At 34.2% G+C, this 24,581-nt stretch overlaps 1 protein-coding gene across 1 annotated transcript; it reads right to left on the minus strand.

Moving 5' to 3' along the window:
* Positions 1 to 3,893: 3,893 nt before the first annotated feature.
* On the minus strand, positions 3,894 to 13,670 carry LOC105328032 (protocadherin beta-8). Its single transcript, XM_011428754.4, has 5 exons — positions 13,189 to 13,670; positions 10,292 to 13,013; positions 6,613 to 6,822; positions 4,835 to 5,234; positions 3,894 to 4,211 (listed from the first exon to the last, which is right to left on the minus strand). The coding sequence occupies exons 2-4, from the start codon at positions 12,947 to 12,949 to the stop codon at positions 5,226 to 5,228; spliced, it is 2,877 nt and encodes a 958-aa protein (XP_011427056.3). The 5' UTR covers positions 12,950 to 13,013; positions 13,189 to 13,670; the 3' UTR covers positions 3,894 to 4,211; positions 4,835 to 5,225.
* Between the last annotated feature and the right edge of the window lie 10,911 nt (positions 13,671 to 24,581).

The raw sequence follows: 24,581 nt of genomic DNA on the forward strand, positions 1-24,581 counted from the left end.
TAGCTGAATGCATCATTCCTGATATTCACGTTTCATTGTTTATATATTGAATTTTTTTAGTTTTAATAGTAAAAATAATGACAACGTAACGTTTATTTATTGTTGGTGCGTTATATGCATGTTTTATGCATGTTTATATACTATTGTTTAGGTAAATTGCGATTTTTTTTATACATGTACATGTAACTGCCTGAATGATTAATTGAATGATCATCCATTTGCCGTTATAAATGTTCTGCATGCTTTGTTCCTTTGAGATTCTATTTCTAACGATTATTTCATCCCGTAAATCGTCTGCGACATTTGACAAAAACCCGGATGAGGGGTATTTCTTTTCAACCCGCTGGTCATTCCGCCGATAAATTTTGTTATCATCGCATTATTATATCTTTATGGCTTAACTCCACAATCACCGATTCAATTTCCACATTCATTGGCAAAAGACGGCGGATCTTTTGCCATTTCACGGACATTATTCGCGGTTAATAACGACTGAATATGGAAATAGAAATGTCCAGTATCAAATTAATTTCACAGTCTCTTTCAGTTGTGTGTCACGTGGATCTTTTTAATGCATGCAAATTCGCAGTTATCTGTAGACGGGAGTCACCAAGCTTTTCTCCCTTATCATGGGCATGCAGACGACCATCTGATCTACGGTTCGTGTCGGGATCGTAAAACGAATTCATTTCGTTTCGTGAGATTGCAGAGATGGGTACCCAAGATATAAAACTTCGCACACATCTGCCTAAATTCTGTACTTTGGAATATGTAAATAAATCTTTATTATTTATAGAGAGTAAAGATTAATTGATTGTTCATCTAGATTTTCTGTTGACACAACGCTCTTGAGGGGTTGCAAATGTTTTATGAGTAAAAATGGTAATTGATTTGAGAGCAAAAAAAAAAACAAAAAAAAAAAAACCATCAAAGCAAAACAAAGCAAAACAAAAAATAAAATGATCCAAATTCATGTTCATTTATATTTGATATGAATATGAAAACTACACTTTACTCGCTTTCACCAATTAGAACCATTCTTATAAAAGCACCTCTTAGTATAACTTTCAAGGAAGCGGGCACATTCACAAAGACTGCCATTACGGCTGGTAAAACAAATGGAGGTGTCGCCCAGTCCGTTCTTTGTCTTCCACTGGATTATCCGACGAAAAAAATCCCTCCTCTCTGGCCTAAAGTGTAATGGTTTCATTAAAATAGCATTATCCGGGTTTAGACAATGATGACATGCAGTGCATAGTTTTTGTTTGAATTGTTTTGTTTTCGTTTGAATTTTATACGTGAACAACTATGAAAAACTGAATATTCTTTCAACTTTTGCCTTCGGTTACACATTTGTCATTATTCACATTTGATGCAGAGTTGATTTATGGAGATATGTAATTTTTTTTAAACTTGATGAAGAACATATGCATATTGTTGAAGTGTTGGGGGCTTTGCAACTGTAATGTAAAAGCACGGATGAAATCGATTTATTTTCGACCCTTTTGATGCAGTTATTTCGGTGAATTAACAACAAAAAGGCTATCCAGTGTAATGCGTCATTATGTCCCTAAGTCAGAGAGAATGGGGAACGTGTCACAGAAAATGTCAGTCACCAAAACGAGGCTACAGGGATCACTCTGGCTCCTCTGTCCACCCCACACACATTATTTTTATGTAATTTACTAATCAAATAGCTAAAGGTCGGTTCCATTTCTTTCTTCTTGGAGGCCCATATCGTGAGATTCGCAATATTTTAATGGCTAATTTTCCAAATGTGTATGATAATCCTTCATGCGATGCACCGTTGGCATTCTTTGATGCAGCTCATCGCAATTGATTCCACTGCCTTATAAATCATATTAACCCGTGGACAAGCTTGTTACTGTATTGAATATTAATTTAATTACACAGCAGTGCTATATTGTTTACGGCTTTTTATAAACGTCAATCCACGAGGAAAAAAATATGTTTTGATCATGAAATTGGGGTTTCTAATAGAACCCCATTGGGCGACGATGGGCTGATTGTGGGGTTCGCCTTTGATTTTTATTCGATGAAAACGCATTAAAGGCTCCCGTATGATCGGTAATTACTCTGATATCGATGACAGCTGCGTCAATTTTTACTGCAAATGGATAAAAGCTAACTATCGCAATTTCCCGCCAAAACCGGGTATCGTTCATGCGTTGTCGTGGAGACCCGGCACACGACAGGTGAAAAGTCACTCCAGGGAGAGTAAATTGAAAAGAAAAAGACAACGTTAAAATCAAGTTTTACCTATTATCCTGTGATGAAGATAATTCGGCGGCTTAATGTTTCCGTGCAAAGCACCCAGGGGTCACATTTTATGGTTTTGGTTACGTTAATGAAAAAACGATAGCGGGTCCTCACTAGGGCCATACATCGTGATGGCTGTAATTGCGTGATATGATTTCACAATTATTTAGATTGGTATGGAAGTTCCGCTCTCTCTCTAAAACCTTGGATTAAATTTTAGTGCGCTGAATTGGCTTGATGATAGGACAAAACGGCAAATGTTGCTTACATTAACTAAACGTATATGTGCCTATACCATTGTCTTAAAACAAGGTCCTGTCGTGTTATAATTTTTGTATTTACTAGTGCCCGTAAAGTCAGAATTACACCGTATAGTCCAGAATGTTATCTTTGTTCACTTAAAGTTTAAATCCTGTATATAAATGATTATTTATATTAAAAAAAAAAAAAAAAAAAAAAAAAAAAATTAAAAATTCAAGATCATTCGATCGTAATCAGTCCATAATTGTATGGCCATTTGATTAATTAAGACTTATAAATTGCTATTCTTACAGTCTTATAAATGAAATGTTGTTTTTGTGCTTATTACCGAGCAGTAAATTTTTTAAAAATCAACATGACAATATTATATTGTGCTTTGATTATGAACAGTTCAAACACCAGTCGGGTATTTATCAAATGTTACACATGTAGATACTAGTATATATGTTGATTTGGCTAGAATGACAGCCACAATATATGTACAATGTATTTTCAAAAATATTCTCTCCCTGGGTATAAATGTATTAAAAAAAAAAAAGAAATAAAGGAATTCTAATAGATGGAGGATTCTCCAAAATTCTTATACCCAGGCCAGAAAGGAGGGATCTTTTGACTTTTTAAAAATCATAAAATTCAACATTATTACACATTCACTTTTTAATTTCTTAATTCCTGAACGCTTGAGTTTTATTACTAGTATATGGAGGGCATAATAATATATGTAAGCGAGCGAAATATGTTACGAGTTGGATAAGATAACTGCTTTCATTTTACCATCGACAAAATTTGTAATCTGTACTGTTGATATTATTAGTTTAGTGAAATGAATACATTTATGAAAAACATTCATAATCATAATTAATATTGATAAGAGTTTGGATGTCAGAAGGTACAATTTTTCATGTTTAGCTGTTTAAATTCATGATTGTGAGTTGATGGGTTTTTTTTAAGTTTTACTAGAAATAAGAACGAATTCTTTTAAATTTCTGTCTCGTTTACGTCATATTTAGCATATTAATTGCTCAATGTCCTTTAATTTTATGAATGAAAAAAAATATTTTTACATAACAAACTAAGCTCACTCTTGTTACTTCTGAATGGAACCGAGGAAATAGTAGTTTAATAAAAATTAAGAAGAACCTCAGTCATTCAAAATAATGAAAACACTATCTCCCATTATTAAAGTAAAACATAATGCAAACAATGCAATGATGATCAACTTTTATTTCTAATTTTTAAAACTTTGATTATGATATCATCGTCATACTAACTTTAACACATCCGAATGATGACGATGAGTCAACCAAATATAAAACTAAGCCTCTCTAGACAGATTAATTTCCAAAAACAAATCAATAATAAAACGATTTTATTGATTCCTTTAGTTTTGTACAAACCACCAAATCAATATACATGTAAACAGGAAAAGTCAGATTTATTTTCTTTTCTCAATGAAATGAAAGACATTGGCAAATTCGTACATCTGTATAATTGTTCTTGTTCATAGAATTAATATAAGCACGACTCGTTAATTCCATATCCACGCGTTCTTTATAAAGCCACGTGCTGTACTGTCATCAGGTCACGTGTTCTTTGACTCCACATCCGACTTCAGGGCCGGCGTTGACCAATAGAAAACGTCGGTCTTGAGGTAGGCGACAGACGAACACCTGTAAAACACAAAAGATCAACACTATTACTAAATGAATGCTTGAATTCGTTCTTATAGATTTTCAAGAATCGAATTAGGATGTGGTGACGCAATTTTATACAAAATGGCTGTTTTGAATAGAAGGAGAAGAAAGATGTTCATCAGTGTCGTCCTCTAAAAGATCTATATAGGTGCTTTATCTTCTTGAATTCGGCCTTAAAGCACCATCGGTTGATTATGAACAGGACATTGTGTGCATTATAATAACACTCGAGGATACATCAATATTACGACTTTTTAAGTCAATAATGCCATTGAAGGATAAGTTTTTTATCTGGGTTTGAGTTCCTCCCTAATCTCTTTGTTCTGAATACGTTGTTTTTTTTATATAAAGTCATAAATCGATCTCACTGAAAAAAAACTCTTGACTGGCCTGAAGAGAAAATATAAACAATATCATCCACTCCATACAGTACATTTTCACGCAAGTGCAGGACAAAATGTATATTTTTTACTTGTAATTTATCCTCAACATCTGTAGACAGGTGTAATTAACAAAGCTTCTACACAGATGCATATTAGACACCTATAGTATTGATTACGATGCTTTTTGAGAAGATGAGGTCGGGTAGAAAAACTCACCTTGATTGCATGCTGCTCGCCGCTGGCGGAGATCAATGATTAATACGCGTTATTTCTATGTGGAATTGGATCCTTTCCTTCCAGCAACTGGTCCTTAGTGCAGCGCTTCCTCGATATGTTTCCATGTTTTACTCAATATCCAAATAAACAGGAAAATCTTATCATTGTCAGACATTTTCCTGGTGAATTGAGCACGACATCTCTTGCAATATCTTTCCACGATAGGAAAATGTTCACTAGTTTAAAAATTAAGTCACTGGATATAAAATGCAGTCCATTGTTTCATTCTGGTCACAATGCTGAATTGTATTAATAACACACAAAAAATTTTCAAAATGAGATAACGGAGTACATCTTGGGTTGAATGGTGAATGCTGACCCATCTCTCCGCTCAAATCATCTAAAAAAAGAAAAAAGAATATTGCATAATTTTTAATTGCCTCTTTTCTCAACAACGACAGTATAAAATTCAATATTTGCAAATTGTATATATTTTTTAAAAAGAGGTCTGGTCCCTTTTAGATTATGTTTCTTGTGAGGTCTTTGATTTAAAGCAAAGTGAGCTGAAATTACCATGTCAGAATGTTTTACAGCAAAATTGTTATTTTCTACTTCAGTGAAAGAAATAAATGTAGGGTTTTATTAAGAGGTGTACATGTATAAGGATGCTCTACTTGAGCAAAAACTACAATATTGTGATTCTGTACAATACTGGATTCTGATGAACATGAATGCTGTACTTCCATTTTACAAAATCTGTTTTCTAATAAAATTTACCTCTTAATAGTTTAAGCATGATCTATCAGAAAGGTTTAAGAGGACTTAATTGGTCTTGGTTAATTGTTTTTAAACTATTTTAATCTTTTTAAGTAGAGCTCTGTATGAAAATATAAGGGTTTATTCCAATTTAAAATTTTATATACCGGTACTAAGATTTTTTTACAGCAAAAGAGTGAAAGATTTGTTCGAATTTTTTACTTCTATTTTTTTAATCATACATTTTGGGATAAATCGCTTATAAGACCATTTGGCTTTATTTGTGCAAACAGCTGCTGGGTAGTTTATGATTTCACTTGCTGTTGGCAGATTTTAGCGGGTCCTCCTGTCTCGTTTCACACTTCTGATTTGTCAGACTACATTTACTTAGTAAATATGGACCCAATCGACTGGCGGATAACGCCAAGTGTTCTCCGTCATTACGGGGTGGACAAATTGGGATTAGATTTCGATAAAGCGCGGTCGATTAATGGACATCTATTTGGAGAAGTGAAAATGGTTTAAAAATCATAAAGAATAGCTCTTCGTCAAACAAAAGCGCTAAACGGTCTTTAAGATAGTTCGATAAAAGAATCCAATTTCTTCTGATGCCGGTTTTATGAAGAATTATTGTTGTTTTGACCCTATCTCGTTAGGATTAAGGTGCCTTTTAATGCAAATACCGGGGGATTAGTAATGTTTTGCATGTCTTATTACTTCAAAGCTTCGGCTAATTTGCGAAACTTTCATATCACAACATATTTCAAACCTCAGGCACTCGATTAACCAAAAATTTCAATTGTTAACCCAGATCCATTGAAATCATTGTCAATAAAGTACCTGCTATTTGTACAAATGTTTGCGTTTTTAATGTTCTTTATTCTGTTGCTAACTGATATTGACAATGACCTATAAAAATATTTTTACAATTCAAAATCAATGTTTGATTAGTATTTCCATCGGTGTAAGATCAACAACGAAATCTCCTTTTATTGTTAAACGGTTTCAGAATGTGTTCTCACCACATCCGAGCTCGGAGTCCACTGCACACCCTCTTGGTCCGAGGCCCATTCTATCTGATTCTTGCTGTAAAGGTTTGGAATCTGTCTCGGTTTCTGTAACGAGCCATAAGGGTCACTGTAAGGATAATAGGAATCCCCAGCCTCACTTCCATACTCCCAAATAACGACGTCATCAGATACAATTTCCGGTTCTCGAGGACTTCTGTTCATCTACAATGATAAATTTAAAAAATATATGTTTAAAATTGCTCTATTAATAAAAAAAAAAATGGATTTTATCAGGCTAAGTACATTTCGCATGATATTTATGTTTAATTTAGCTATTAAGTGTATGAGAGTTTGTGAGTTTGTCATAAAAAATTAATGTCTCTGCATAGAGAAAAGTTGGGCCATGACTAGTTGCGTGTTTTAGGACATTTATCATTCAGATATGTAAAGAGACTTCTCAAAACCTACTAGACTCATAGAATTCAAGCATGGGAATTGAATTCAACCATGGGAATGATTTATGAAGCTAAAGAACGTTATCAAAAAGACATTCCAGCCACTCATAGCAATTATTGTATTGAGTAACATAATTTTAGAATCTCACAGAAGTACCTATGTAAATTGTGTACTGGAACCAGTTTATCTATACACACATATTTATTTTCAGGCAGGAAACAGACGAAGAAAATAGCGGTGACTGTTGGCGATCAAATTTGCAAAGAGTAGTTCAAATATCCTCGTCATTTTGGAAACACATTATCTCAAAATTTCCAAAGGTTCGATTTTGATTATTTATAAAATCAACGGATATATACGATTTCTCACTATTGATATAACGAGTAGAAATTCTTTAATGGTTGGTTTAGGTTTAAAGTCACCGATTGATGGCAAAGAATTACTTTAAAGGGAAAACTGGATTGTAAACATGCATGAGAAAGAAGAAATCAAAGGCCGCATGGATCTCTGTAATGACAGATATTTGTTCTGATTTATTTTGCTAATTATTCCATTATATCACCAGGTGGCAGGTTATTGTAGCAAAATAATGGAGGTGCTAGTATGAACAGATTTTCTTGATCCAAAATCGCGGTCGCCAATACATTTTGGCAAATCGGCAATTCGTGTTCTCTGTGTATTTTACACAATCTCTCTATATGAAGCTAATTAGCGGAATATTTGTTCAGGGAATGGTTTATCATCCACAAGGCGAGATAAAACCAAGTCTTGTTAGTACGGACAAGACATGAGGCTCGCGACCGACCCTACTTCTTGTTAAGTTTTTACGACTCAACGCAAGATGCCCCGTAGTTTTGCTTTATAGAAAACCGTTGTAGAACACGGATCTATCGATGTACGGGCACGTGTCTGCCATTAGCTCTTACCAGCTTCCTAATGACTTATTAATTGCAATATTCTATTTCAGAGTTGATGTTTTTTGAAGGATATTTCGTACGACACTTTATGGGCAGCCAAATCGCCGTGAAATCCGCACGAATGATCTTTACACGCTTTTAATGCGCAGGCACCCGTAGATGAGATAACGCGACAGGGGCACCTGCCAAACTACACTGCATATTTTATCAAATTTGCCTTTGCACGAAATTGAAATTGAACTTTTTAGGTCATTTAAAAAGAGAGAGAAAAGCGATTGTAAAAAAAGGGTATTTGGGCTACATAAATAAAACTGATATCAATCAGTATGGTACAAATAAAAAACAAACCACCTGAAAGTGGTCAGGGAAACCAAGACTTCTGTGTAAAATAATGTTGACACGTTTGAACTCGTGATCGTAAGCATGTTTTATCTCAAACATGCACGATATGCTTCCCTGTATACCAACTAAGCTTTGTCTGTTGGCTGACACTAATCGACACTTAACATGCACTAGACCTGTAGGCAAAAGCTACTGAAAGTTGTCATATTGTAAATTTTGAATTTTCATTTTCTCAGGAATCTCAACATTTACAATATTAAGTAAATTCTCTGTATCAATCTCGATCATCACGATTCTATCGATTATTTTACGATATTAAATCCTGTTTTGTCCTATTTCATGTATTTGTGTTTGCATATTTTCAGATTATCTGGTGTTAAGCTTGGATTCTTCAATCCGTTTTAATAGTAAGAAGTCAGCCTATGGGGATTTCCACAGTCAATAGAAATTTTTATTAGAACAGTTACTGTAATTCTATTGCGTGACAAAGATTTATACAATGGACGACCGGTCTTGTAGAAGAAATATTCACGATAGGCTTATTCCAAGTACGAACCAGTTTAATCGATGAGTGATGTTAAAAATGTTATTTTCTATTTAGATGTTAAACCAAATTAAATGTATATAAACATCTTTTTGATCTTGTTCTTAATATAAAGAGTTTTATAACTTCTTTTAGGAGTTTATTTTTTTGGTTTAAAGTACAAAGTTGTATAAAGCGTCTTGAATATTAATATCGCTGGGTATTTCTAATAAAAACGTCCCATTAAATCATAATACATTTATTATGAAGTTTGGAACAAACGACTGAAATACTTTTCAGCTTTAAATGGCGCTAGAGTTTTAAGGGCGAGTGTCAAAGCGCAACAGCGCAGCGAGAAACCGTCTTGAGTGGCGGTCAAGTTGTTACAGTGGCGGCCATGTTCTTAAAGTCTGGCATATCAAGTATTGTCCAGATACACATAATATGGTTTTCTATGTGTTCCCGTGAAGGTAAAAATCATTAGCATTTTCTAAGGTACGAATTAATTCAAGTTATCCGCTTACCGGGTAATTTCACGTCATAAATAGCTTTAAACACAAAGACTCTTTAACAAGATTTTTCAAAACATCATTATCCAATTCCTAAAAGTGTTCTTTTATTTAATGCTATTTGCCCTGACTTTATTTGTAGCAGGAAAGTCTTGAGAAAACCCCAGAGGTAGTCAATGCCTTTAAATTAACTTTTCACTCCTTGAATGGCAATGCCATTTTTTTAATTGACGAGAATATACTAATGTATGATATATTATGGCCTTGATTTACCTATGTATTTATGTTGATGCTAAATATCGCTATTTTCAGCATTTTCAAAAGGCGTCATGTAAATTTGATATATACATTCAACTGACATTACCTAAAAAGGCACAAGTTAACAGGACATACATGTACATGTATCTCACAAGCTTGTCCTTACAAACTAGTATTTTCTCACACCGTTTGACACTATTTTCCCCGGTTTTTCACCTTTAACTGATCATTTACAATGTAAGTTGCTCATATGGGAATGATTATTAAATCAAATAAAGGAGTTGAATGATCGCAAACAACTAGAGGACGAGGCCCAGCTATTCAATATAATTTTCTTCTCAAATCAAACTACGTGTATGAGATTTTCTATCTTTTGTTCCAGGTCTTGGACTGAGAAGATATCAAAATTTATTTTAAATATACGACGACTCATCTCTATATATAATTGTCCAGGTGTTGACGTACACTTTTTGCTTGGTTTAGCCCACCTTTTCCATAGATTATTGAATTTTTAAGAAAATTATGAAACAGATTGCATCAAATAGGTACGGGTGAATGTTTACCAAGAAATGGAAATGTTTAAATGTTTTAAACTTAATTGCTAATTATTTGCCTTTTTCGAAGAACTTCCTTTCTTCATCATCACCTCTACAAATCTTAAACAGCTGTTTTGTCTGTTTTCTCACCTTTTCCCTAACTTCTGTCGTCTCTTTGAACGAGACCTGTTTCTCACGCTGAGGCCGCCATGCTGCTTTTGCGACACTGGGTTGGGTGTAGGTCTTGTGGTACCCGCCGTTCATCCGGATCTCACTGTGGCTGAGGTCCGTCTCCAGCGTTGAGTTAGACGTAACACTTCCGTTTGAGGTGTCGGCTTTATGGCGGTCCCGCCGTCTGACGTAACAGATGGCAAAGATGATGATGGCAGACAAGACGACGGTCACACAGCCGATGGCTATGGCGATTGCGTAATATCTTACTGACTCCTCCTCCGCCTGACGATGGGATGAAGTTAATTGTGTAGAAATTTTAATGCTGAACGCCCTTCTGGCTTCCAATGGGGGCTCACCATTGTCCCTTGCAATAATGAAGAAACTCAGGACACCAACATCGCTGATTCCTAGATCGCGACTCAATGAAAGCTGACCAGTCTCGTTATGCAGTGAAAACATGTCAGCAGTGACATTGTCCCCCTCCAGAATATAATTAACTCGAGAATTCTCCCCCTCGTCTTCGTCAGTCGCTTGTATATTCATAATCACCGTGTCTTCTGTTGAAGTGAATGGAATCTCCAAATACGGAGTATCAGAGGAGGGGAATTGGATTACCGGCGGGTTATCGTTGATATCTAGGAGGTGAATCGTAAGATTAACGGTAGATTTAAGGGATGGGATTCCATGATCAAAAGCCGTGAGATGTATATGATATCTATCAATTTTTTCTCTGTCTAATTCTTCAGAAGTGAAAATAGATCCGTTCTCCAGAAACATGAAAGGCAGAGCATTATACCCGTCATTCGATGAAGCAGAAATAGAAAATTTGCCATTCAGACCCGCGTCAGCGTCCAAAACGCCTAATGAGGCTATCATCGTGTTAACTGAAATGTTTTCTGGGACCCAGTATTCAAAAGTCTTGGACTGGAAAACTGGCTTGTTGTCGTTGATATCGGCTACACTAATTTTAAATATTGCACTTCCTGTTAATAATGGCGAGCCATTGTCGATGGCTCTGATTTGAAGTTCAATTTCTGGCGAGGTTTCTCTGTCCAATGAGTGACTCAGAAATATTGCACCACTTTCACTATCAATATCAAACCACTGAGAATAAATATTGCTATCATCGAATTCAATACTGTATGTAATATTTTTGGTATTATCTGCATCTTGAGCTTGAACTTGGCCTATATTAATGGGGGTAGGGTTATTTTCTGTGACCGACGTTTCGTATATATTCTGTGAAAATAATGGCGGATTGTCATTTGAATCGGAAACTTGAACAGTAAATTCTGTAGTCACACTTAGGGGAGGGGTACCAGCATCACTACATGTAATAGTCACTATATGAACAGATTTCTTCTCTCTGTCTAGAGATTTGTTTAATATTACATTATATTCAGCACTGTCATCATATTTTTTCAATGAAAAATTGTTATCGTTTATTGCACATTCCACTTGGCCGTTAGGACCTGAATCAGGGTCTTTGACAGATATTAAAGCTAAGACGGTTCCTATTGCTGCGTTCTCAAACACTTCAAGACTGTTTCCTCCACTTGGGAAGATATTCAAAATGACTTGAGGGGCCGTATTTTGTGTATCTAATATGGTGACGAAAACGGGCACCTGCGATATTAAAGGGTTTGACGCATTGTCACTCGCTTCCACAATAATTTCATAGTTTGCTCTTCGTTCTTCTATTAAACTTTTGATTACTTTTAATTCACCTGTTGTTGCTTCTACTTTGAAGGTTCTGTGAATGCTATCGGCCTGATGGTCGCTTAATCTGTAGATTACCCGGCCATTCTCACCCGAGTCCTCGTCCGTTGCGCTGAGTGTCAGCACTCTCGTTAAGGGTGCCACATCCTCAGCGATAGAAATATTGTACATGGTCTTTTCAAATATAGGAGAATTATCATTAATATCACCTATCTCGATGCTTAATGACAGTGTACCCGTCTTAGCAGGCTGCCCGCCATCCACGGCAAGAATAAGAAGGTTGTAATTATTTTTGGTTTCTCGGTCTAATTTTCCTGTGACTATTAATTGCAACTGAGATCTCCCATTAGCATAATATTCCGCCGTTAAGTTGAAAGGAACTTTTTCCGGCAATAATCGATAGGCCTGAATGTCGTTACTTCCGGCGTCCAGATCCTCGGCCCCCATAAGCGGCGTAGCTGCCCCCGGAACGGACGCCTCGGAGACGATTTGCCGTACCACCGGATTTGGAAACCGGGGTGCGTTGTCATTCCTGTCATTGACTGTGACTGATACGGACACTTTATGGTAAAAAGAGCCACTGCCAGAAGATTGGGCGATAACGTCAAATTCAAGAACACAAGTGGTTAAATATTTGCAGATCACATCTCTATCAATTGATTTACTGGCGAACAATGCACTCGTTTTGTCGTTGATGCTGAACCAACTTGCGTCCTTGTTCCCGGAGTAAAGAATATTGTACTGTACGTCAGAACTATCGCCCGTGGGTAGGAGCTCCAATAACTTAGCATCCTCGGCCACTTTTCCTAGGAAATAGTCTACAATGTTTTCTTCATCAATGGTGTAGCTCACTTCTCTAGAGTCCACAAATATACTCAGGGACAACAGAAGCAGAACGATGCTGAAGATGAACATAATTAGACTTCATATCCATGCAGACTTTTTGTCAACGCCTGGCTCCAGTCCCATGTACACAATGCTGCAAAACAGACATCTTTCTTTACAGCTTTACACACAATTTACATTTTAAAAAGGGTATTATTATAATTCAACAACACAAAAATTCAAAGCATAATTGATAAAAGGAAATAAAAAATTATTGTGAACGTATTTGACAAATAAAAAAAAATTCAATGAGGAAAATGGCACGATACCTGCACGGATAACCGAGGGTTTTCCCTAAACTGTCGTCTGCTTACACTTGACTTGCGATGACTTTCATTCGCAGATCTTCAAAGGTGTTGAACGAGTACATTACTATTCCATTTGATTACATTTGTAAAGCAATAAACTGCACAGTAATTCTGACAGCTTAGTGCCTTCTGAATAAACACAAGCGCAAGTCGCTATTGTTCTTATTAATCATGTACACAAATATTGGTGTGTCCCCACCTCCTCTCTCTACAACGGACAACCTATGAATTCTGCGCGGTGATCAGTTCCTCTTAACGAACACTGTTTTAACACTAGCCCTTTAATAATCGTATTTGTGTCAGATTCGATTTTTAGACAAAAAACACAAATACACTGCAAGTTCTTCGTGCAAATATTTACACTGTACCACACGAATGATGTTCAACTCCCTCTAAAAAACATATATAAACGCATTAAATTATTTCGGATAGAATAGACCGTGTTTGGCGCGTAGCTCCGCCCACTGTTTATTCATGCCAACCAATGAGCGTGACTTTTAGATTGACGTTATGGCATGAGCAGCGGTCGGTATAATAGATTTTTAAAATTGAAAGGAAATGTACCGAGATACGACGGTGAAATGGGGTGCTTTATTTGGTAGACGGGACGTTCCACATTAGCAGCGATTTATGTTTGTAAATAATACCTTTGTAAATGTCCGAAAGTATTGTATGGTCATCGACCAGAAGTCTTTATTCGAGAATTAATCATCTTTCTCTTGATTTTTATCAGAAATTGTAATGGGGATTCGACACATTCAAAAGGATGTAATTGTATATTTTAATTGGTATTGATTATCAAATAACGTGATAAGTATACGATTTGGTATTTTTGTTTCTCCTGGTTATCTATAAAAAGCGAAATCCCATCGATTACAATTCAGAGAATTTTTGAAAAAGTTGAAAGACACGGAGTGTGAAGCAGGCTTAGTGCTATTGATTTGAAGGATAACATTTTCTTTAGGGACATTTCAAAATCGATGGAAATGTTATAGCTTTATACATGCATTGATAAGCGTATTATGAAGTCGTGCCCCGGTATGTCCTATATAAATATATACATTGCATGTGCGCAGTCATGAACAAGGTTTCGGGGTTTTGGGGGGTTTTTTTACAGAAAAAAATCATTAATTAATCGCACTATCGTATATATTGCCAAAGACTTTCGTACAATAGAAACTCTATACATTTCGTAAATTCGATTCTTAAAAAATGATGTCGATTCTAAAACATACAAGTAAGCAAAGCGTCTTTATTTATTTATTTTTATAATACAAATCTTAAGAACAAGTTTCACGCAAAGAAGCAGGTACAAATTAGATGTTTTGACGAAAGCGCACGTACATCCAAAACATTCGCACGTGCTTCATTAGATTCACCTGTCGTGTACATGTAATAGACCCCCCATTAACGTTAATCCGTTACGAGATAATACCCCCCTACTCATTAATCATCGTGTCGTTACTCAAGAACAATGGGATTATCCTTTCTCTTGTTAGTTTCGGGTTCGGCTAATTCCCGTAAACAACTACATATATCGAGGATGTCAAATATTTGCAGTCATGCTATTTACATGAAGGAGCTATTGAATTTGACAGATCATCACTATAAAGCTTTCCTGAACAAATTGCTGCGCATTCTATCTGCGAATATTGCCACCGTGTTGTGTGGCTTGCATGAAGTCTGCCAGAAAGGACAGTTCAATTTAGAAGGGATTAGTATTGTCTGACTCTGTTCGTCGTCTTAAGTCGAGCAAACAATGGATGGATTATAGAATACATGTCAAGAGATGGAAATTAATATCATCGCTCACATGCAAAATATTTTTCTTTCGTTTTGTTAAATAGAATAAAATAGACGTCGAATGTATGTTTATACGTCGTGCATACATGTACAATTGATTTTATTTGTTTATTTGCGAAGTACATGTACATGTAGCTCTTAAAAACTCGTCGAGTGTAAAAACTACCCCTCCCTCATAGTCATAGTATACTGGTGAGGTTTTACGATTGTAAACTTACATTGAATGCATATTTATAATTAAACTTGTTTTGTTTTACAATATCAATATTTGGTTGTTACAAAATTATGGGTTTATTTATAATTGAAACGCCAACATTTTCCGCCATTCATGCCTGACTCCATTATTTACTGAAAAGGTTTTGCAGTTTTGCAATGAAATACTAGTACTATAGTAGACCCAGACAGAAGATTGACCGAGATGTTGAGAACTATTCTGAGGGATACAAGCATTAATCATTTATATGTCAAAATCCTGGTTTTTGTTTCGTGTGATATACAATACCATTCTGTCATTGGTTATGGATATTTCTTTCATTTCTTTAAACGATTAAATGTAAAATATATTTACGATTAAAAAAAAAAAAATGCGATGTGAACTTTATAAAGTTTGAACACCTTTTTTTTTCTTGAAAAGAGAAATGAAAAAAAATTACAGCTAGTGTCGTAAATACTTTATTAGGGTGATGATGTGTTCTATTGATTTCAGAACCAAGGAGTGAACTATGGACCGGAATATGGTGAACCTTTACGTGTCACATTTTCTCTTTTACATAACACGTCTGTAACTTTCAGTAACACTAAATACACGAGTACTTGAGAAATCCCGTCCACTACCAATAGTATTCCGTCATGAATAATATTTAGATACTGGAGATTGGGGGCACCGACTCTGACTGACCATAGCCGACTCTCTGTCGTGAAAGGACTTCTCATAATCTTATTACAAAGTCGATTGTATTTGTCACTAACCCGTTAATCTGATTATAACATAGCTGTTGGGGCGATAATCCGCTCTCATAATTACAATCCTAAACCTATTTATACTTCTCAAGCAAGTTGTAGAAAATAAATAGAAAGCATATAGATTCCACGATATTGAAAGTCATGGAACTGTGAAATCATTTTAATGAGAATATTGTTCTGTATTTATCATCAAAATTGCTAGTAAGCTAATTGTAGGTATACATGTAGGTACAAATATTGTTGAAATTACATAATTGACGAAAGTGAACGTTAGTCCAAAAAATATAGATTATATCATCTGGTTTTTTCTTCATTTTAAGCATTTTCAAAATAGAAATTAGAAGTTATGTTGTAGATATATGCCGTCATAATTCCTTTTGAAATTTGATATTTACAAAAATATGATAGAAAAGAAAACAAGCGTGACATTCGGTTTGAACATGGAAAATAGAAATAATTGAATTCACCAATATAACACAAATCACCCTAAATTAACCCCACTTTATACATCGCGTTTTATAAGTGGGTATAATTTACCCATTCAAGGATTCTTTAGATACAAAAACCCTGAAAAAAAACACCATCTTGATGTGAATACAAGTAATTATCGCAATACTCTCAGTGTACATTATCTTGTCTGCTCGCTCAGTAACAAAGAAAAACAGTTATTGGGTTCGACCTGCAATCCGGCAGATGTTGGGTAACAGGGTTCAATGAAAATATAAAAAAACCTATAGGCCACATGTCTACATTCATCAGAATCTCGTCCGCCGACATTAATGACTGATCTAATGCAATTAGGAGGCAAAAAAGGCCGACTTGATCCCAATATTGATACTCCCTCTATACATGTATCTGGTCACGAGATTGGAAGGGAGCGGACGGGAATTAATTTGTTTGGTTAGGATCAGGTTTTATGTATTTTATGTGTTCCGAGTTGAATGCATTCGGGTTGCCGGTGCAGCGCAATTCCTGCGCGGAATGATACCCAAACATGAAGGATGACATTGTACACGAATGCTTCCAGCAGTCAGAATACTTCGACATAATGCATAGAAAACAGTGTCGTTCTTAGAAGGCTAGAATTTTCATCTCAATTATCAGAAACTAAACTGAGAGATACTTGCGTAAAAATGTGTTCATCGATCTTAAAATGTACATCCACTACGGAAGCGTATTAGTGCCATATATACACTTCACATTTTTTTATTTTCTACACTTTAAAGTGTAAATTTTACACTTTAATCTGTAAAATTCACACTTTATTCTGTAAAATTAACACTGTAAAGTGTAAAATTTACACTTTAAAGTGTAAAATTTACACTTTCATCTGTAAATTTTATACTTTACACTTTAAAGTGTAAAATTTACACTTTCATCTGTAAATTTTACACTTTAATCTGTAAAATTCATACATTTATCTGTAAAATTTACACTTAAAAGTGTAAAATTCACACTTTAATCTGTAAAATTCACACTTTAATCTGTAAAATTCACACTTTAAAGTGTAAAATTCACACTTAAATCTGTAAAATTCATACTTTAATCTGTAAATTTTACACTTTAATCTGTAAAATTCACACATTTATCTGTAAATTTTACACTTTAATCTGTAGATTATACACTTTTATCTGTAAATTTTACACTTTAAAGTGTAAAATTCACACTTTAAAGTGTAAAATTCACACTTTAATCTGTAAATTTTACACTTTAATCTGTAAATTTTACACTTAAAAGTGTTAAATTTACACACTATCCTGTAAAATTGGAACATATATACACATACATTGGAGAGTATCTATCATTTCCGATGGTTTGATCGAAGCATTATGGACTGAAATATTTTAATTAGTAAATATATCAAACTTTGTCTTAAATACAGTGACATCATTACACAGTGATATTTAAAAAAACATGGATTTTTCAAATAGATATAAGTGGTTTTATGCCTCGGCTTTTATATGATGATTTCACAATAAAAACAAGCATTCTGAGAGTATTGCATAAGCAATACACGTCCCCTACCGGTTTGTGGAAATTGTGAAAACAATTCACTGGTATGCAGAATATCGAACCCGAACATTAAAAAATTGGAATATAAAAAATTAATTTTCTCGAAAATATGTCAACCAGACGCTACAAAAGTGTAAACTTGATCTGTAGTTTGTCATTTTGAAGCTGTTCAGCAAATTTCATATTATTCCTCAAACGCATAAAGAAAAAAAGTGTGGAAAACTGAAGTGGGACAGACAGACGGACAGACGGACGGACGGACAGACGGACTGACGGACGCAGAGGAAAGCTATAGTCCCCTCCGGTGAAAACCGGTAGGGGACTAATAACAAACAGTGTTGAATTACTGATCATTCAAAGAATATGCATTATGTATCATTCTGTCTTAACCTCGATTAAGCATAATTAAGTACGTTCAGTACTTTGAGTTGTGTACGTACTACAGAAACTTGATTAAATAAAATTGTACTGTATACAAATAAATAAAATTGATGCTTAAAACTAGTAAAAGTCTTGTTTAATTTTAGCAGGCTTGAAGACTGTGTATTTGCATAAAAGTGAACAAAAAGTCAAAACCCCGATTCATTGTTACAGATAATTCTACATTTGATGTTGCCGCCACCATATAATTATGTGGTGGCCGGCTGGCCGTCAGATAAATTAGAGGTGATCACTAGTTTTTAGTCCATTCAATTATCACTTTTTTCAGTTTTTGTGAAAATTTTTATCTGATTGAAAGAGACGAGGGAAACGGCTTGCATTATAAAAAGCCCGTGACACTGATACATTTTGTCTAAGAGAATATAATTAGAACTGTTTCAGTTTTTGAAAAATTAAATACTGTTAATGAGAACTCATTTCTCGATTGCAATGTTTATTATTAAAGCAAGATCAAAGAAATGTCGGACATTAAATTAAAACAGCCATGTGGTGTTGACAAAGTATTTTACAGATTAATGTGTGATTTTTACAGATACATATGTAAAATTTACAGATTAAAGTCTGAGTTTACAGATTAAAGTGTAAAATTTACAGATTAAAGTGTGAATTTTACACTTTAAATTGTAAATTTTACAGATTAAAGTGTAAAATTTACAGATAAAAGTGTAAAATTTACAGATAAAAGTGTGAATTTTAAAGATAAAAGCGTGAATTATACACTTTAAAGTGTGAAATTTTACACTTTAAAGTGTGAATTTTACAGATTAAAGTGTAAAATTTACAGATTAAAGTGTGAATTTTACACTTTAAAGTGTGAGTTTTACACTTTAAAGTGTGAAATTTACAGATAAAGTGTGAATTTTACACTTTTAAGTGTGAATTTTACAGATTAATGTTTAAAATTTACAGATTAAAGTGTGAATTTATAGATTAAAGTGTGAAATTTACAGATTAAAGTGAAAAATTTACAGATTAAAGTGTAAAATTTACAGATTAAAGTGTTAATTTTACAGATTAAAGTGTGAATTTTACACTTTAAAGTGTGAATTTACAGATTAAAGTGTAAAATTTACAGATTAAAGTGTAAAATTTACAGATTAAAGTGTGAATTTTACACTTTAAAGTGTGAATTTTACACTTTAAAGTGTTAATTTTACAGATTAAAGTGTGAATTTTACAGATTAAAGTGTAAAATTTACAGATTTAAGTGTGAATTATACAGATTAAAGTGTGAAATTTACTGATTAAAGTGTGAATTTTACAGATTTAAGTGTGAATTTACAAATTAAAGTGTAAATTTTACACTTTAAAGGGTAGAAAATAAAAAATGTGAAGTGTAAATGTGGCACTAATACGCTTCCGTATCCAGAGAGTTTTTTTTATCATATTTTTCATCTCACACACCCGATTGTGTTCATCAGGCTTTTGACAAAACCGAGTACATTGTAATCTCTCTTCGCATATTTTGAACTTTTTGAAATGTTTTCAATAGCATTATAAAGCAGAAATCAGTTGATAGTTAAACTATGTGTACAGTGATAAAAAAAAATTGTTTACACCGTCTAAATATTTTATGAGTTTGACGATATGTGCGGAGTATTTCGTGATCGATTGAAACTTTAGCTACATGTACATAGAGGACACATCCTGTATACATGGACTATCGTCAGACTTTCAGATTGTCCTATCAAATTCAATATATGTTTCTCCTGACATACCGGTACTTGTTTACATTAAAGATGAGTTACAAAAAAATTATACACAAACCTTGTCAGCGAGTTCAGTACTTGCTTCAATGCTTGCCATTTTCAGACCTGCATGAATTACCCAAAAAAGCAGTTTACTGTTTATAAACAGAAAAAAACATGTATTTTATATATTTGTAAACAAAATTTGTATGTGTGTGATCATACATTTATTTTAAGTTATATTTGGTGCACATGATTAATATATTGAGAGTTTTCTGCCATATCAATCATGTATTTTAATATTAACATAATTTTTCATATAAATCAGGTCTTCGATTTAAAAAAAAAATTTTAAATTACCCAAAAATATTTCCCTATATATTTTTCTCTCACTCTTTGTTGACATTGGTTTTGTGTTTAATTCATCCAATGCTTGAAATTAAACAGAAACACAGGGTGTTACATGGAACAGCTTTGAAGGGATTACGTGTAGGCACATCACTTAATATATTACATGTATCTGTCCTATTAACATCTGGGATAACATTGTTGAAAGCTGTATATCCATATTAAAATGACCACCAGTGTGCATGAAAACCTACATTGACCGCCATTCTCACACCCTCCATGTACCCAGGCCTCAAGTGTCGGCCCAGCTGTGGGGAGCAGTGATCGACTGTATTAACTCATGGGGTGCATCAAGTGAAATAAAAAAGAAAAGATCTAGATCCGAGAGAGGAGATAGCGATCTACAAGGAGTCATCGAAGTACACGGCAATTACCTGTGCACAGGTGGTGGGACAAAATGAATCAAATTGATTTATGAAACCTACATTGAAAAAAAAACCACCGTATGATACCCATTTCCATTTTGTATATTTACTGTAATTTTATGCACTATAAGACCGGTAAATCTTACCGACCTGTGTCGGTGTTCTGTGTTTGGGGGTTTTTTTTTTTTTAATTTCTAAGAATTTTCTTGATAATATTAAAATACATATTTTACAGATCATTTTACACTCAAAATAGTGTCACTACATGTATATACAAAAATATTTTAATACAATTTCAATGCATTTGTACAATTGCAGGAACGATAGAGTTGTCCCACCTTGGAAATCTACAAACTTATTCAAAGAAAGATAACTCAATTCAGCGAACTATTTTCTCTGAATGTTTTTAATGAGAGGTCTAAGTTTCTTCTCTCTTGAATAGTCAGTCTATATATTTTGTTTGTTTTCTTTTTCATGATATCTGATACGTAACAATTTCAAAATATGTGAAAATAAGAAAAATTGATGAAAAAAAAATGAACAAAATACATGTACCTTCAAAATTTAAAAAGTAAGCGTAAATTTGGGTGAGTAATTCATTTTCTATTTCATCTCAATTTGGAAATAAATTCATTATTTTTCCTTACATGTAAGATCATGTAATTGAGACTGACAAGACTTTGCTACCCAAAAATTGAATACAAGTCATGTAGAACACTTATGAGAAGTACGACAACGTAAACTACGACCAGCGTTAACTACGACCAGCATGTATAGGATCCTATCTGTTGGAACTGTTATATAGCTGTGTGGCTAATGTCGGCAAAAAAAACCCCAAAACTAAACAAAAACAGACAAAGCAAAAAAAAACATGTCCTTTATTAAACGTGCCAAGGTGTAATTTCGTGTTAACTTTGTTTCAGAATGAATTTGATTTTTTCTTCCTCTTTTTAGATTAGGATGCAAATTTTGTAAAAGTCACGTGCTAGTCTCTTTATTTCCACATTAATAATATTTTGTCAATTCTATTACAAGCGTGCATGAGAATGCATAAGAGAGCATTTTAAAGAGTTTGTCAGGGCGTACTCTGAAAGTTAACAACCAGAACAGTCTTACACGCCCGGTTTACTTCTTGTCATGAGCTAGTGAAGGGCCCCACACTTGAACTCGTCAGTCCAGACATCCGTTGATCCTATAATCTGTGGCGAAGTTCTTTCAGGGGCTGATAATGACAGTTTAATTCCAGGTGATGCTGTACTGGGTGGGTCATTAGTGCGACCCCTCTTGACACTGAAGTGCCATTTTGTATTTTAATTAAAATGAGAAAAAATTCTGAGTTTCCACCTGATGTCGCGAGGTTTTTTTCAATAAACATATTTTTTAACCAAACAGCTTCAAGTAAATATTGATCATTCTGGGAAATAAAATTTCGAATTTTTTAAACTTAATTTGATCAAATATTTGGAAGTAAGGTGTTTGACAAAAATAATCTTGAAAGTATTTAAATCAAATTAAAAACGATATTTTCTAGCTATATCTTTAACCCATTGGTGAAAAGAATAAACGGAAATATGACATAATCCTTCTTCAAATAAGAATCTATATAAAATTATGTAAATTCTTAAAACGTTTTCGTTCATCTGCAACACATTTAAAAGCACTTCAAAACTGTTAAAAGGTGTTATCTTATAATCACTGTAGGATTAAGTTGGGCAATAATTGAAGATTTTACCCTTTTATGGATCTTATTTATGCATTTCATAACCTGGTGCATTTACTGAAGATGAAATTGGTGTGTTAAGTGCACTTTTATTGCAGATCCAAATCATATGTATTTCAAATAAAATTTCGTTTAGGTCAACGACTCATTTCAACAAGTTTTTATACAAGATATCAAACAAAGAATCATGTAAAATAAAATTAACATGACAAATTCATCTGAGTACATTACGTGGAGAGAGAGAGAGAGAGAGAGAGAGAGAGAGAGAGAGAGAGAGAGAGAGAGAGAGAGAGAGAGAGAGAGAGAGAGAGAGAGAGAGAGAGAGAGAGGCGTTTCGGGAGTGTCCCCGGATTCTGTGGTCATAGATTCGTCCATAAATTTGTTGCTAAGTGTTTCTTTTCCAACAACCACAGTTGAAGTCACGGGTAAATGTAATATACAGGCCCCGTTAAACCCAATCAAACACAGTGTTCGATTCTCTATCAAGAGATTGTTTTGTCATCGATTGGCCAATGGATTATGTAAACAGGGCCTAGCATGACGCTATCAATTTTGGAGGGACCGTTTCACACATTGCGAATCAATGCGCGATAGGAATATTGACTTAAATCAAGTGATACTATTTACTACACATGTGGACACAATTTACTGACTAAGTATCAAATTTCTAATGATGTAACTTTTGTTGATATTTCAATGATGAAATCTTAAAGGAGGATTATCGAATTTTTCCTCTTGACCCTGCGTGTGTAAAGATATCTCAATGAAGTTTGGGGACTTAGTTTTAGATGTCAATAGGTGAAATGTTTCGTTCATCAACCTCTCTGGGTATAAATGAATACATGAGATAGTGTTAGATGTATCTCATTCAATATTTGTTTATATTGCAATCACCGTTGCTTCGATATAAAAGTGTGAAGTGCCAACATAAAGATCTATCCAATTTTCAAAAAGACTAACCATAAAGCCGGATGTGTCGTCTCAATTAATTAAAGATAGGACGCAATTTATGCAATCATTTTTATCCAACTTCACTCATGGTAACATTGGTATAATTTGTGTCATATTTTTAAGCAGTTTGGTTCGTTGAATAAGGGGATAGTCTGTACCATTTCACCGAGATCAATTTTTTACCGAGAACTTTTTTATGTAATAAAATGACACACATTGAGCGAGTGAATAATACCGGAGATGTCTAAGCTTGCAAATATCCACTTATAAAAAGCAATATAAAGTCGCTTTTTTAACATTTCAATGGCCCTGTCTGCCATTGACGACTTTTGGTCTCCCAAAGGTCTTTCAGTGACAAGCAATGGATTTTTTTAGGTCTATCAAAACTGTTTCGAAATCTGAATTCTATATTCAAACAAGGAATGACAGTAGAAAAAACTTGAAAAGTAAACACGGCAAAAGCGATCGTGTAGAAATGACTTTTCTGACTTTCTTTATGCAGTGCCTTTGTTCCGCCGAATCAATGCCAAAGTCTTTCAAGCTGAAGTGTTGATTTATCTTTCTTTTTGATTTGATCTTTATATAATCAAAATTTTGCTCGTTCAAGATATGGCAATGAAATCAAAAATATCGATGATGATGACATCGGACAATCCTTTTCTGTGTCTGATATCGTTTAATGGTTGAAGAGGGCACGCTTATAGCAGTCTGAAGTACCCAGTCCATACCGGCCCAAAGTTCCCCACGGAGCATTGTTTCTGTGAGCCCTATCTTCATTCAAAATTCTTATTGTCCAGATCCTTTGTAGTCGTTGTAGTTTAATTTTGAAAAAGGGAATTGTATTGAAGTTACAATTCTTTCTGATGCATGCTGAATTACATTGGACATACGTGTTAATACATCTATTTGTTGTTTATGAACGCTTTTTGCAATGAAACATCAGTTGATAAAGGCTTAAGTTGGTAATGTCATTAATGAATTTTGTAGAAAATGATACAGGTT

The sequence above is a fragment of the Magallana gigas genome, chromosome 2 (genome assembly GCF_963853765.1).
Source record: "Magallana gigas chromosome 2, xbMagGiga1.1, whole genome shotgun sequence".
Lineage (NCBI taxonomy): Eukaryota > Metazoa > Mollusca > Bivalvia > Ostreida > Ostreidae > Magallana > Magallana gigas.

Bases quoted from the DNA above. Each gene is read 5' to 3' on its own strand.
- LOC105328032 (XM_011428754.4), bottom strand. From the start codon at position 12,949: ATGTTCATCTTCAGCATCGTTCTGCTTCTGTTGTCCCTGAGTATATTT. The intron at 6,823-10,291 runs GTGAGAAAACAG...TTATCATTGTAG, and splicing joins CGACAGAAGTTAGGGAAAAG to ATGAACAGAAGTCCTCGAGA.